This window comes from Trichechus manatus, unplaced genomic scaffold (genome assembly GCF_000243295.1).
Source record: "Trichechus manatus latirostris isolate Lorelei unplaced genomic scaffold, TriManLat1.0 scaffold00087, whole genome shotgun sequence".
Classification (NCBI taxonomy): Eukaryota; Metazoa; Chordata; class Mammalia; order Sirenia; family Trichechidae; genus Trichechus; species Trichechus manatus.
This window is the reverse complement of record NW_004444023.1, coordinates 5,402,119-5,417,596: the sequence shown is the minus strand read 5'-3', so window position 1 is coordinate 5,417,596 and position 15,478 is coordinate 5,402,119. Positions and strand designations below refer to the sequence as shown.

General features: G+C 48.4%; 1 protein-coding gene across 1 annotated transcript in view; it reads right to left on the bottom strand.

Moving 5' to 3' along the window:
- The window catches only part of MYH14 (myosin heavy chain 14), a 115,620-nt gene that overhangs the window by 34,642 nt on the left and 65,500 nt on the right, over positions 1-15,478 (bottom strand). The window contains exons 12-20 of the mRNA XM_004381844.2: positions 14,481-14,599; positions 12,866-13,018; positions 12,224-12,397; positions 11,240-11,413; positions 9,889-10,003; positions 4,294-4,481; positions 3,371-3,492; positions 467-536; positions 183-343 (exon numbers count right to left, since the gene is read on the bottom strand). Of these exons, the coding sequence (XP_004381901.1) occupies positions 183-343; positions 467-536; positions 3,371-3,492; positions 4,294-4,481; positions 9,889-10,003; positions 11,240-11,413; positions 12,224-12,397; positions 12,866-13,018; positions 14,481-14,599 (1,276 nt within the window). The remainder of the gene's footprint in view (positions 1-182; positions 344-466; positions 537-3,370; positions 3,493-4,293; positions 4,482-9,888; positions 10,004-11,239; positions 11,414-12,223; positions 12,398-12,865; positions 13,019-14,480; positions 14,600-15,478) is intronic.

The window sequence follows — 15,478 nt, the reverse complement described above, 5'->3', positions numbered from 1 at the left end:
GGGCCATCTGGTCAACCCCTCCCTGCTCCACGCTCTGGGGCCATCTGGTCAACCCCTCCCTGCTCCAGCCTCTGGAACCATCTAGTCAATGACTCCCTGTTCTAGCTTCTGGAACCATTTGATCAACCCCTCCCTGGCCCAGCCTTAGCTGGCAGGACACAGGGAGAGAGTACAAGACTCACTTGCGGGCCAGGTATCCCCGGGCAGCTGCCTGGAAGGACACAATGATGTCCGTGACCTTCAGGTCCCGTTCCTCCTCCAGCTGGGCCAGGACCCCAGCCCGGAAGAAGATCTTGCTCTGCCCCACGCGGTAGAGGTTGGGGTCTAGTTCCAGGGCCTGGATCTGTGAGGGTAGGGAAGGGGTGATGAGAAGGGAGGGATGATGGAAGGAGGGCCCAACGCCCCTCCTCCATCCCCTGGGCCCCCGTCCGGCCTGCACCCACCCCAGGCTCCGCCCCACACTCACCATCTTCTCACAGGCCTGCTTCCCATCCATAAAGCCCTTGGGGATGGCGTTGGGTGTCAGGATCTCATACCTGGGTGGGTGGGGAGGGGTGAGGATAGAGAGTTACAACAGTCACTGAGCACCTGCCACAGCTGGGACTGGGCTCGGAGTGACAAACAGCAATAACAACCACAACAAGGACAGCAACAAAAACTAACATTAGACTGTGTGCCGAGCGCCTCGCACCAAGCTGAGAGCATTAATACCGCCACGCATCACAACATTAAGGGCAGTATCTTTCTAAAATTTATTTTGCCTGTTTCTCCTTACTTTTTTTTTTTTTTATTGTACTTCAGGTGAAGGCTTACAGAACAAATAGTTTCTCATGAAACAGTAGTACACATATTGTTTTATGACATTGGTTAACAACCCCACAACATGTCAACCCTCTAACTTCTCAACCTTTTTCTTTTGGTGAAAATACACATAGCCAAAGATACACCATTTCAAAAATTTCTACATGCACAGTTCAGTGACATTGACTACGCTCTTCCAATTGCGCTGCTATTCTCACTTAAGATGAAGGCTTACAGAACAAAACAGTTTCTCATTTAACAGTTACTACAAATGTTGCCCTATGACAATGGTTAACAATCTCACAACACATCAACAATATCCTTACTCAACCCTGGGTTCCCTATCACCAGCTTCCTTGTCCCCTTCTGCCTTCTGGCCCTTGTCACTGGACTGCTGTACCTCATTAGTCCCATTTGGTTTTACGAGGCTGTCCACTCCCAGGCTGAACGGTGAACCTCGGAGATAACTTCACCACTGAGCTAAAAGGGTGTCCAGGGGCCATACTCTCGGGGTTTCTCCAGTCTCCTTTAGGCCAGTAAATCTGATCTTTTTTTTTGTGAGTTAGAATTATGCTCTACATCCTTCTCCAGCTCTGTCCAGAACCCTCTGTTGTGATCCTGGTCAGAGCAGTCAGTGGTGGTAGCCGGGCACCATCTAGCTGTACCGGACTCAGTCCGGTGGAGGCCTTGGTAGCTGTGGTTCTCCTTACTTTTTAAAATGTGGCTGCTGGAAAAAGTTTAATTACATACACAGCTCGTATTTCTAATGGACAGAGCTATTATATACAGCTTATGTTATAATATTTACCAGATTACTTATAATAAACCAAAAAACCAAACCAGATGCTGTTGAGTCGATTCCGACTCATGGTGACTCCGTGTATGTCACAGTAGAACTGTGCTCCATGGGGTTTTCCATGGTGGATTTTTCCAAAGTAGCTGCCAGGCCTTTCTCCCAAGTCACCTCTGGGTGGACGCGAATCACCAACCTTTTTGGTTAGCAGCGAGTGCCTTAACCGTTTGCATCACCCAGGGATAATTTCCGTTCTATTCTACTTCATTTTTTAAGAACTCCGTATTGAAGCTTGTGAACTGTTTCACAAGCCACCAATGATCATGGTTTGGAGATGAACACCGTAAATAAAAATAGCAGCCAACAGGTCCGAGGCTCTGTCCTTAGTGCTCAGGGCCCCTTCTTTTAGGGAACACGTTGAGTAGGGTCCTGTTCTGCCCACAGGTTATAGGTTGACTTGTCTCACCCCTCAAAAGATACGATGAGGTCCGAACCCTCGGTACCTGTGAACGTGCCCTTTTTGGATACAAGGTCTTTGAAGATTTATCAGGTAGGTTAACATGAGGTCATACTGGAGTAGCTGTTGTTGGGTGCCATCAAGTCGATTCCAACTCATACTGACCCCATGTGACAGAGCAGAACTGCCCCATAGGGCTTTCTAGGTTGTAATCTTTATGGGAGCAGATCGCCAGGTCTCTCTCGAGGAACAACTGAGTGAGTTCAAGCTGCTGCCCTTTCGATTAGCAGCCGACTGCAAACCGTTTGCGCTACCCAGGGACCTTAGATGACTAAAACCTGTTAAACCAAACCCGTTGCCGTTGAGTCGATTCTGACTCATGGTGGCCCTATGTGACAGAGTACAATTGCCCTATAGGGTTTCCTAGGCTATAATCTTTATAGGAGTAGATCGCCAGGTCTTTCTCCTGAGGAGATGCTGGTTGGGTTTGAACTACTGACCTTTTGGTTAGCAGCTGAGCACAAACTGTTTGCGTCACCCAGGGACCTTAGATGACTAAAATCTGTTAAAACAAACCTGTTGCCGTTAAGTCAATTCTGACTCATAGTGACCCCGTGTGACAGAGTACAACTGCCCTATACAATTTCCTAGGCTGTAATCTTTACAGCAGTAGATTGCCAGGTCTTTCTCCTGAGCACTTAACCACTGCACCACCAGGGCTCCTCACTGGAGTAGGATGGGTCCTAATTCAATATGAGTGGTGTCCTCATAAAAGAGCAAAAAAAACACTGAGACAGGGAAGACGGCCATGTGACCAGGGGCTTATCCTGCAGCTGCAAGCAAAACACCGCCTGGGGCTACGAGAAGCTAGGGGAGACGAAGGATCTCCCCACAGGGCCTTCAGAGGGAACACTGCCCTTCCAATACCTTGATTTTGGACTTCTAGCTTCTGAAACCACCCAGCAGCTCTGCGGGAAAAAGACCTGGCCATCTGCTCCTATAAAGATTACAGCCTAGAAAACCCTATGGGGCAGTTCTACCCTGTCGGGGGGTAGGAGTCGGAATTGACTCAACAGCACCTAACAACAACAGCCTCCAGAAGTGAGCATAAATTTCTGTCGTTTGTGTACTTTGTTATAGCAGCCCTAGGAAGCTCATACGCCATATCACAGAGGAGAAGCTGTGGCTCAGCAACATGAGTTAACTTGCCCAAAGCCTCCCAGCATGGATGTAGCGTTGGGATTTGAATGCGGTGTGGGTGGTAGCTTCTAAACCCAGGTCTCATCTCGCCCCTCCACGGGGGCCCCGGGGCCACTTACCGCTGCCGGAACTCCTGGAAGAGGATGCGGTTGGGAAAGCCCTGCCGACAGATGCGAATGCCTTCCAGGACACCATTACAACGGAGCTGGTCCAGCACCAGCCGGGGCTCCAGCTTCCCAGCCTGCAGAGCGGGGCAGGGATATGCAGAATCAGAGATGGCCACACGGGAGGCGCCATTCATACAACCACAACCTTCAGGGGGACCCACTGGAATGGCCGTTTGAAAAAAAATCAAACCAAACCCATTGCAGTCTGGCGATTCTGACTCATAGCAGCCCTATACGACAGAGTAGAACTGTCCCATAGAGTTTCCAAGTAGTACCTGGTGGATCTGAACTGCCGACTGACCTTTTGGTTAGCAGCTACGGCTCTTACGCCACCAGGGTTTCTGGAATAGCCATTTATGCGGGCCAAAAATGGCTGAAACACAGCAATTTCCTATAGCTCAACCTGCTGTTTACTGAGCACCTACTACATGCCAGGTAGCTAGAACCCACCAGCTGCTCTGCAGGAGAAAGATGTGGCAGTCTGCTTCTGTAAAGATTTACAGCCTTGGAAACCCTGTGGGGCAGTTCTACTCTGTCCTACAGGGTTGCTATGAGTCTGAATCAACTTGATGGCAATGTTTTTTTTGGTTTGTTTGTTTGAAGGCAAAAAGAGCAACAAGGCAGGGCTGTTGGGAAGGGGCGAATTTGAACACAGGACAGTCAGGGAAAGGACTCACTGGGAAAGTGACACTTGAAGAAACAAATGTAAGTCAAATGAATGAAGGAATTTTCCCAACAGGGAACCTGGGAGGGAAGTAACCTGCTCACGGTCAAATGGGTGGACCCAGAACCAGAAGCGGCTCTAGTCAAGTCAAGCAGCTGGGCCTTTACTCACTGCCAGAGACACACCCCCTACCCCCGGCTGGATCACTCACCCTCTTCTCGTGGTTGGGGATGATGCAGCGGACGAAGCTGGGGTTGGTGTTGCTGAGCGTGGCCATGAGGCGGCTCAGGGACTCCTTGTAGAGCTGTCCAACTGTCCGGAACATGCCGCGGCGGGGGCGGCCACCTGTTGGGCCATCCCCAAGGCTGTTCACCTGCTCCAGTCCCACAATGCCCTCCACTGTGAGGGGGAGGAAACAGATACGGGGTGGGGGGAGATTAGAAGTCAGTTTCAGGGGGCTCTGTCGACCAAATGTCAAGGGTCTTGTCATTTATAGGGCCTGGCACTTTATATGTGAAAGACCTCACACAATGTGGTAAGGCAGGTATTGTTAGCTCCACTGGAATGACAGGCAAACTGAGGCTCAGAAAGGTGAAGGTATGTGCCCAAGGTCATATGGCTTAGAAACTGAAGATCCAGAATTTGAACTCAGGCAGTGTGACTTCTCTTGAACTCTGGTCTCTGACCATCTCTTCTCAAAGACATGATTTCCATTTTCCTTATCAATAAATGATGATGACGACAATAGAAAATACTTACCTAGCACTTACTCTGTGCCAGGTATGGCTCAAAACACTTTATATACATCAGCTTATTTAATCCCCTCTCAAACCCCTAAGATCACTCCCATTTTACGTATGAGGAAACCAAGGCACAGACAGGGAAAATTGATTAGAAAAAAGCACAGTTGCATTTAGGAACCTTATCTGAAATAAAGTGAACCATCTCCATATTAAACCAGGTTTTCCAGAATCACCTGATTTCTGTTTTTGTTAGCTGTCATCGAGTTGATTCCAACTCATGGCGACCCCATGAGTGTAGAGGAGAACTGTGCTCCACAGCGTTTTTAAGGCTGTGACCTTTCAAAAGCAGATTGTCAGGCCTGTCCTTCAAGGTGCCTGGGAGGGTTCAAACTGTCAACCTTTCAGCTAGTAGTTGAGCGCTTAACTGTTTGAGCCACTGGAATCATGTTTTCTTCCTGGCCACTTGGTGGTGCCATTACAGCTGGCAAAAAATACCCATTCCTTCCTTCGACCCAGGTCTCCAATTCTTTGTGTGTTGGATCATGCCAGGTTTTCCAGGAACGCACAGCTGGGACAGAATCTAATGTCTTGCAATTCTGACCCCACCCAAGGTTCATCAGGGTCAACAAAATAACCCATGCTTAGGGCCTGGTGATGGTGGTGACTCAAAAACGGCATTCTCCGCCCCAGGTTAATGTTTTCTGTATTCCTAGTTATTATCAACATGATAATTGTCATTTATTATGTTCTCATAGCACAGGTAAGAGCCAGGGCTCGGGGACCCAATGTCTTGGGTTCAAATCCCAGCTCTGCCACTTTATTAGCTGTGTGACCCTGGGCAAGTTACTTAATCTCTCTGTGCCTCAGCTTCCTCATACGTATAATGGGGATAATACAGTGAAACTTGCAAAAGCGGGAACCTGTGTAAGGTGGAAACCTGTCAGAGAAGGAAAACTCAAATATTTTTCACTAAAAGGAGCAATAGAAAACTGGTAAGACTGCACCCTATCAAAGGCGGAAAAACTTGGGAGACTCGGAAAAACAAGGTAGCCCCTTTGAGTTCCGGCTCTCACAGTCAGTTCTGACTCAGAGCAACCCTACAGGACAGAGTAGAAATGTCCCACGGGGTTTCCAAGGCTGTAATCTTCACAGAGGCAGACTGCCACATCTTTCTCCTGCGTAACAGCTGGTGGGTTCAAACTGCTGACCTTCAGGTTAGTAGCCGAGCGCTTAACCACTGCGCCACCAAGGCTCCTTCACCGTGAATGGCACATGGTAAATGCTCAGTACACACTGGCTGATATGATTGCAGTGGTTTGTACTTTCACATGAGCTTTAGTTCTTAGAAAGGGTTCTGCTCAAGAGACAGAAAGGGCCACATAAACCAGACTTCATCAGCCTGAGACCAGAAGAACTAGATGGTGCCCGGCTACCACCAATGACCGTCCGAGAGGGAACACAACAGAGGGTCCCTGATGGAGCAGGAGAAGGATGGGGTGCAGAACTCAAATTCTGGTAAGAAGACCAGACTTAATGGTCTAACTGAGACTGGAGGTGCCCCGGAAAGCATGGCCCCTGGACTCCCTATCAGCCCAGAACTAAAACAATCTCCGAGGCCAACTCTTCAGACAGGGATTGGACTGGACAGTGGGACATAAAGTGATACTCCTGAAGAGTGTGCCTCTTAGTCAGGCAGATACAAGAGACCAAAGGGGCAGCTTCCGTCCAGAGGTGAGATGGGAAGGCAGAGAGAGTTAGGAGCTGGTTGAATGGTCATGGGGAATCAGGGGTGGAAAGGAGGAGTGTGCTGTCGCAGAATGGGGGGAGCAATTAGGGTCTCATAACAATGTATGTATAAAAAATTTTGTATGGGAGGCTAACTTGAAATGTAAACGTCATTTAATTACAGCAATAAAAAATAAAAGAGAGAAAAAAAAAAGAAAGGGTTCTGCTGCTACAAAGAATCTGGAAACTGCTGATAGAGCTGACAAAGAGGGGGAGCGGGTGAGAGACCTTGATACAGAGGAGAAAGGGCAGATGTTCAAAAGCAGGTTCCCAGTCCAATAGGCCCACCCTCCATGTCCAGCAAACCTCACCCTTCGATGCACAGAGACACCCACCCCCTGACGGGGAAATGGCAGAGCCGCGCCTCTCTGCAGATCCTGGGGGCGACGGTGAGAAGGAGCCAAGGAAAGAGAACTGCTGGAAGGCCCCGTGTTCTGGGGGTGAGGACAGATTGGGAGGGAGATGGCAGAGAGATGAGCAGGGGGAGGTGTGGAGGGGGCAGCATGATCATGAAGACAGGAGGGGGAAAGGTGGCAGGAAGCAAAAAAGAGGAAAGGGTTGTTAGTCAACAGTACAGGCAAAGCACAAGGGAAAACCTGGCAGTTGGCCATGAACATTTTTTTTGTAAATAATATTTTATTTTGTTTTTCGTGAAAGTTTAGACAGCAGGCTAGGTTTCTGTTTAACAATTTCTACACCAACTGTTCAGTGACATTGTTACGTTCTTCACAATGTATGAACATTCTCATTATTTCTAGTCTGCATCATAAACTTTTAAAAAGCCAGGGACCCTGTCCTGTTCGCCTTTTTATCTACCTACTGCCTGGTATCATGTCGGCTGGGAGGACAAATGTCCTTTTGAGTATTTAAGGTAATGAAAAAAAAAAAAACCTCTCTCCCCAGAGGCTGGGTCTGTAATTCTTATACTAAAAAAATCTGCTGCTGGTGAGTTGATTCCAACTCATACTGACCCTATAGGACAGGGCAGAACTGCCCCATAGGGTTTCCAAGGCTGTAAATCTTTACAGAAGCAGATTGCCACACTGTTCTCCTGTAGAGTGGCTGGTAGGTTCGAACCACTGACCTTTTGGTTAGCAGTTGAGCACTTAACCACTGCACCACCAGGGCTTCATTTTTTCTTATATTAGGTGTTCCTTTTTGCTCTGGCTGCCAGGAAGCTCAATGCTTGATGCTCCCGGTCAGCTTGTTGTTTTTGCCTCTCTGAGAGGAGCTTACCTCTTTTGCCTTTTCTTCCTGGGCCTCCAGGATACTGAGTGTCCAACCCCAGGCTTAGGGCAGCTGTGGTAGAGACTCATGCAAAAATGCCCTCAATTCTCCACCCCTCCCTGCTTCCATGCCCTTTGCCTGTGACTTGTAGCTCCTTGAATCTGGGCTGGCCTTGGGACTTGCTGTGCCCAAGAGAAGTGGGGAGGAAGTGACACTGTGCCAGTTCTGAGCCTAGGGCTCAAGATTTGCAGCTTCCCCTTGCTCTCTTGGAATCCTCTGAGAGCCAGGCACACAGGGGATGGGGCACGTGAGGGATCACCGAGCAGCATCATGAAGTCCAGAATGGGGCACAGTTTTTAAAGAAGCAGGGGAAGATTATCAGTTTGGAGGAGACAATTCTGGTTTTGTTACTGAACATCAAGCACTGCTTTTCAATCCCTCTTTTGAAAACTATATGAGACAGTACAGGTAGTCCCCGATTTACGACAGGGTTCCATTCCGATCACTGTCCTAAGTTGGTTCTGATGTAAGTCGATACCTCTTTTTTTTTTTTTTTAAGTTTTCATTATTATTGCCTTTTATGATCAGTATCTTTATAAATCCAATCTTTATTTGTCTTTGGGGGTTGGAAATATTATACATAAAGTCAGCAAATTATGTGCTGCAATATTGTATGTAGTATATATTACTAACAATAAGATGTACAAAAAAAAAAAGATGGTCGTAAGTGCCGTTCATTGTGACTTGAACATGTCGTAAGTCAGGGACTACCATACTGTGCTCGTCTAAAAAATCACCTATATGAGACCACATAGTCAACAATGACTTTAAAACAAAGATGAGAAGGTAAGGGAGCAAGGAAACTAGATTAATGGAAATGGAACAACCAGAATGGAAATCATGAGAATGTTCACACATTGTGAAGAATGTAACCAATGTAACTGAACAATCTGTGTAGAAATTGTTGAATGGGAACCTAAGCTGCTTTGTAAACCTTCACCGAAAACACAATAAATATGATTTAAGAAAACAAACTATATGAAGCACAAAAATAAAATTTCTCTTTCTAAAATCAGCTCACCAAATCAAGGAACCCTGTACTCTTTCGCTCTGTGAGCTCATTTTGGGAACCACTCATCTTGCTTATTTTTTTCTCTTGTCTAATTGCATTGGCTAGTACTTCTACAACTATACCATTCACTTCAATAAAAGATTAAGGCAAACTGACAAGATACCAGGGACCTGGAATCAGGAAAAACCAAGATGTGGGTTCTGCCAGCTTTATAAAGCCATCTCTCAAACTTCCTCTAAGGGTAGGAGGCAGCAGACAAGGCTTGGAAAGCCTCAGGGTCCAGTCACGAAGAAATTTGGCTCTTCTTCCCATGACTCCTAGAAGTATCAGTCCAAAGAGACTGATGACCAAACTCACATGATCGTTGTTGAGAAAGAAAAACTCTCCAAAACTATATCTCAGCCTACTGCTCCTTCCTCTTTCCCTGGGGGCTTGAAGAACACTTTTTGGGAGAGCAAAGAAAGCAAAGCATAAAAGCTGACTAATCTGTAAAACACTACCTTTCTGAATTCTTGTTGTTATTAATGGTTTTTCAGTTGGACCTCTTAACTTTTTTAGGTAACATTCACCATCAACAAATTTATGATAAGCCTGCCTCTTCCTTTACAATATTCATATGCCTATTTCTTTTTCCTGTCTGGTTGCATAGGCTAGTATCTCCAAAACAGTGTTTAACAGCAGTGTTGATAGTATACATCTTTGTCTTGTTTGTGATTAATGGGGAATGTTTTATCATTCAGTATGATGCTGGCTTGAGAATATGTATATGTATGTATATATGCATACACACACATATACATATAAAATCACTAATCTGAAATTCTGTTTATGAGTGTCTGGCCCACCTCCATCAGTTCTGGGTCTGAGCAGAGAACTCAGGTTCAGAACTCGGCCTCTGAAACAAACGTGCTCACACTGTGGGTTGGGAGAAGGGGTGTGCAGACTAACAGGGAGAGGGCCTGGGGAAGCTGGTCCTCACCATCTTTCCAGATCTCCGCCGTCAGCCGGTCTGTGCTTTGGTGAAGCAGGGCGGCAACGCTGTCATTCAGAGGGTCCATGTTTTTCATCAGCCACTCATTGGCCTTGTAGTCAACCTGAATGAAGTCAGGAAGAGGATGGTGGTGAGCATGTACAGGCTCACAGCTCTCCTGATTCCCCAAGGGGCTCACCAAGGGCAGAGTGTGTTGGTGCCACCTTGTGTCCATATCCTGAACTACACCCTCTACTAGCATTGCTCCTCTCTGTTTTCTTCCCTTATCTGGCCTCTGTCCTGTCCCTGTCTATGACATTATCCGCCACCACTTTCCTCCTTATTCATTCTGTTCATTTACACTGTCCCCCAAACATGCAAGCTCATTCTCACCATAATTGTCTGTACAAGCCTCCCCACCAGACAAGAGCTCCCCCGAGGGCAGGACCCAGGTCGGACTGATTACGAAGCATAGTGGGGCACATGGGAGGTCTTAGAAACTACCTGGGAAATGAACTGACTGCTAGCGACAGACCAAGCGAGGCATACACTGTTTCCTCTGCCTGGAACACCCTTCCCACCCTTCACCCTTCTCATCCAAGCTACCGTTGCTGGCTACCTGCTATGTATCATTTAGACCAAAGATTGGAAACTATGGCCCATGAGCCCAGTGCAGCCTGCCACCTCTTTTTGTAAATAAAGTTTTATTGCAACATAGCCTGGCCCATGAATTTATGTATTATTTGTGGCTGCTTTTGTGCTTCAATGGCAGAATTGAGGACTTGAGACACAGGCCCTATGGCCCACAGAGCCAAAAATATTTACTACCCAGCCCTGTACAGAAATAGTTTGCTGACCCCTGATTTACTCTCGTCTGTGAAACCTTCCCTGGCATTCCAGCTCTGGGCTCTGACATTGCCTTTAGCAGCCCCCATTAAAGCACCTATCAGTTTTACATCCTCATGGTCTGCATTTGTCTTCCTCCCAGATAAGGAACTTTGTGAGGGCAGAAACTATATATGACTAGGGTCCCCAGGTTTGCTCAGCACAGGGCTGAATACACAGGAGGTCTTTGTACATGGTTACCAAATGAGTGAATAAAATACATGCATGGCTTCTCCTAGTGAACTCCTACCCATCCCTCAAAACCCACTGCAAATAATCCCGCCTTAAGGAACTCTTTGCTGACTTCATCAAAAGAGTCCTTGCTCCTCTTTGGCATCTCCTAGCCCCTGCTTTGTCAGTGTCTGGACCCAGTGGATACCAGGTGGCCTTGATTTCCCTCTGTGCCCTCTCCACATCAAGACCCCTTGATCCCCACTACCTCCCACATGCCCCAAGGCTGGCTCCAGTCCCCTACCTTGCCTGCATAGTGCAGGACACTGAAGTCGGCCTGGTCCCGCAGTTGCCGTGGCCGCTGGAACTTGGGGTGGCCACCTTGCTCCTGGGCCACTTTCTCCACAAAGGATTTGTCGGTGGCCTTTGGGAACCAGCACTCCTCATCCAGCAGGGCCAGGAGTCCAGGGGGGTTGGCCTGATCATTGACAGAAAGGGGAATGTAAGCCAGATTCTCAAATACTGGACACTTAGGTTGCTGCTAAAGTTTGTTGTTGTTATTGGGGGCCGTCGAGTTGATTCTGACTCAGAGTGAGCCCACGTGACAGAGTAGAACTGCCCCATAGGGCTTCCTAGGCTGTGATCTTTATGGGAGCAAATTGTTCAGCCTTCCTGCCATGTAGCCTCTGGTTGGGTTTGAACCGCCAACCTTTCAGTTAGCAGTCGACCACTTAACCGTTGTGCCACCAGGGCTCCTTTTCTGCGAAGGTTTAGCTCTTATGAATAATGCTTAAACATACACCTAAACATCAGAACAATTGACTACAGTTAGAGCCACTGATAAGGAGCTCTGGTGGCACAAACAGATAAGAGCTCAGCTGCGAACCTAAAGGTTGGTGGTTCAAACCCATCAGCTGCTCCTCGGGAGAAAGACCTGGCAATCTGCTTCTATAAAGATTATAGCCAAGAAATTCCCTATGGGGCAGCTCTTCTCTGTCACATGGGGTCACTATGAGTTGGAATCAACTCAACGACACTCAACAACAAGAGCCAATGATTAACCCTTTGAATCCAGCCAGGCCCTGTGGTAGGCACTCTCTGCGTCCTGCTCATCAAGGGCTCACAGCAGATCTAAGGAGCAGCCACTGTCATTTTCCCCATTGAACTGATGAGATACCTGAGGTCCAGGTGGGGTGAGGAGCTATGCCAGGGCCATGTGGAGGGTGGTGGAGACGGGATTTGAAGCTGGGTTGGGGGTGTGCGGGTGGTGGCAGGGCCACGGGCTCACCGGACGCTCGATGAGGTCGATGCAGGGCTGCAGGTCGAGGCCGAAGTCGAGGAAGGTCCAGGGGATGCCCTCACGCTGGTACTCCTCCTGCTCCAGCACGAACATGGTGTGGTTGAAGAGCTGCTGCAGCTTCTCGTTGGTGTAGTTGATGCAGAGCTGCTCGAAGGAGTTCAGCTGCAGGGGTGCAGGGATGCGTGAGAGGGACAGAGACCTGGGGGAGCAGAGGTCCAAAGAGAAAGGGGGACAGAGACCCAGGGAGAGGGAACAAGGAACCCAGGAAGAGAGGGACAGAGACCCAGAGAGAAGGGGACAGGGAACCAGAAGGGGACAGGGAACCAGAGAGAGGGGGACAAAGAACCAGAGAGAGGGGGACAGAGATCCAGGGGGAGGGGGACAGGGACCCAGGGGGAGAGGGATACAGACCCAAAGAAAGAGGGACAGAGACCCAGAGAGAGGGTGACAGAGACCCACGGGAAGGGGGACAGAGACCCAGGGGAAAGGGGACAGAGACCCAGGGTGGGTGAGTGGACAGAGTGTAGATAGGAAGATCACAAGGGATGAGATCAGCTGTGGTCTCCTGAGGCGGGCAGGGCCAGAGTGATGCAGCCCCTAGTCCCTGCCCAGCTCGAGGCGGGCACAGACCTGGAAGATCTCGAAGCCAGCGATGTCCAGGATGCCAAGGAAGGAGGCGCCCTGGCGGATGCTGCGGTCCAGGGCTCGGTTGAGGCGCAGCACCAGCCAGCGGAAGAGGCGCTCGTAGGTGGCCTTGGCCAGGGCCTCCAGTGCGAAATCAGCCTGTGGGGCGGGGCAGGCATGCATCACAGGGTGTGGGTCACGGACCACCTCCTAGCCTCAGCACCAACCAGAAGCACCATCAAGAATGAGGATGCTAACAACAACTCACCATTACTTAAACCATATGGTTGGCGAAACAGTGACACTCTTGGCTGCTAACCCAAAGGTTGGCAATTCAAACCCACCCAGTCGCTCCACAGGAGAAAACACTTGGTGATCTGCTCCTGTAACAATTACAGCCTAGGAAGCCCCAGGGAGCAATTCTACTCTGTCACATGGGGTGGCCATGAGTCTAAATCGACTCCACGGCACCTAACAACTGTGTACCAAGTACTATGTGACATGCTCCCGACATATTAGCACATTAATCGCCACCTCTTAAACTAGTTTCTATAAAACCATACAAAACCAAACCCGTTGCCGTCAAGTCGATTCCGACTTATAGCGGACCCCATAGAGCAGAGCAGAACTGCCCCACAGGGGTTCCAAGGAGCGGCTGGTGGATTCGAATTGCTGATCTTTTGGTTGGCAGCCGTAGCTCTTAACCACTGTGCCACCAGGGCTCCCTAGTTTCTATAGCACAGTGGATAAGAGTATGGACTCTGGACCATGACAACCTGGGTTCAAATCTCTACCCTGCCACTTAAAGGCTGTGCAACCTAGGAAAAAAACCAAACCTGTTGCCATTGAGTCGATTCCAACTCATAGGGACCCTGTAAGACAGAGTAGAACTGCCCCACAGGGTTTCCAAGGCTGTAATCTCTACGGAAGCAGACTGCTACATCTTTCTCCTGTGGAGCAGCTGGTGGCTTCAAACCACTGACCTTTCAGTTAGCAGCTGAGTGCTTAACCACTGCACCACCAGGGCTCCTCCCGTAAATATCACAGCCTAGGAAACCCTATGGGGCAGTTCTACTCTGTCATATAGGGTCTCTATGAGTCAATCAGCTCAACAACAATCTACCTGTGGATGTAATCCCATTTGGGAATAGGGTTTTCTTTACTATGCTAGTGAGGACATATAATGGAGGGTGTGTCTTAAACCTAAGGACTTGAGATATAAAAAGTGCAGATTAGACAGAGTGAGAAGCAAGCACAATTGGGAGAAAGACAGACACCAGGTGGAGCACGTGGAGACTGCCAGGAACCAAGGAATGCTGGAGCTAAGAATCTGAGACAAGGATCTTCTCCCAGAGTGCAGAAAGAGTCTTGCCCTAGAGCTGGTGCCCTGAATTCAGACTTTTAGCCTAAACTGAGAAAACAAATTTGTTTGTTAAAGCCACCCACTTGTGGTGTTTCTATTACAGCAGCATAGAAAACGAAACACAGCCTAGAACAGAGCCGGTAACTTAGCAGGCACTTAGCAAGTTTCTTAAGTGAATGAGAAAAAATAGCATAGGCTGTTTAAAGGCCAGGACCCTGGTGCCCAGCTCCTCCTGTGCCCCCCACCAGCCCTGCTTACCTGTTCCTTGGTCTGAGCTTTCTGCACGTAGTCTCGGCCAACTTTGATGCGGGGGGCGAGCAGGGCGCGGGAGAAATCTGTCACCCCCAGTCCCAGGAGGCGGCAGAGTTTCTGCGCAGCTGAGGGCAAGAGGCACAAGGATCCTATCAGTGCTGGGAAGTGGCGCTGGCTGCGAGCAGGAGACAGGGCACTGTCCCCTCACCGTCATGGGCCCGGCCTTTCCTACTTGAGGCATTAAAAGTCCTAAAAACATGTACATCCTCTGGTCCAACAATTTTCCTTGGAACCGGGCTCGGCAAAAAATAATCCCGTATATAAGACTACATGACAAAGATGTTCACCACAGTATTGTTTATAACGGAGAAAAACAGAAAACAACCTGAATGCCCAACAACTGGGGACTAGTCAGAAGAGTAAGGGACCACCCATTTGACAGGGGTCTGCAGTCATTAAAAATTATGTTGGAAACTCACTTAAGATGTATGCCTTTTACTCTCTCTGTCTCTCTCTCTATATATCTTTCACTGTAAAAAAACCCAAAAACTGTGAACAACTACCCAATGCCAGTTAATGATATGCAAACGGAAGTGTGTAGGCGTGAACTGTACTCCACAATGCTCTACAAAATAAGATGGGTGGATGGGCGGACGGATGGACGGATAGGTGGATGGATGGATATGCAATAAAACAAGTGCGGTAAAAGTGTTAATGGTAAAATCTTGGTGGTGGGTATCCGGGTGTTTACTGTAAAATTCTTTCAATTCTTCTGTATGTTTGAAAACGTCATTAATAAAATGTTGGCCAGGGGGACAACTACTGTAGTGAGAGTCCACTGAGGTGACCAAACACAAAACAAATATCTAAAAGTTACCTGCTTGTTCTGTCGAGGGTGATGAAAAACATCTGGAAATGGATAGTTGTGATGGTTGCCCACCGTGACTGTGATCAATGTCACTGAATTGTACCCATAAAAATGGTTACAATGGCAAATGTTTTGT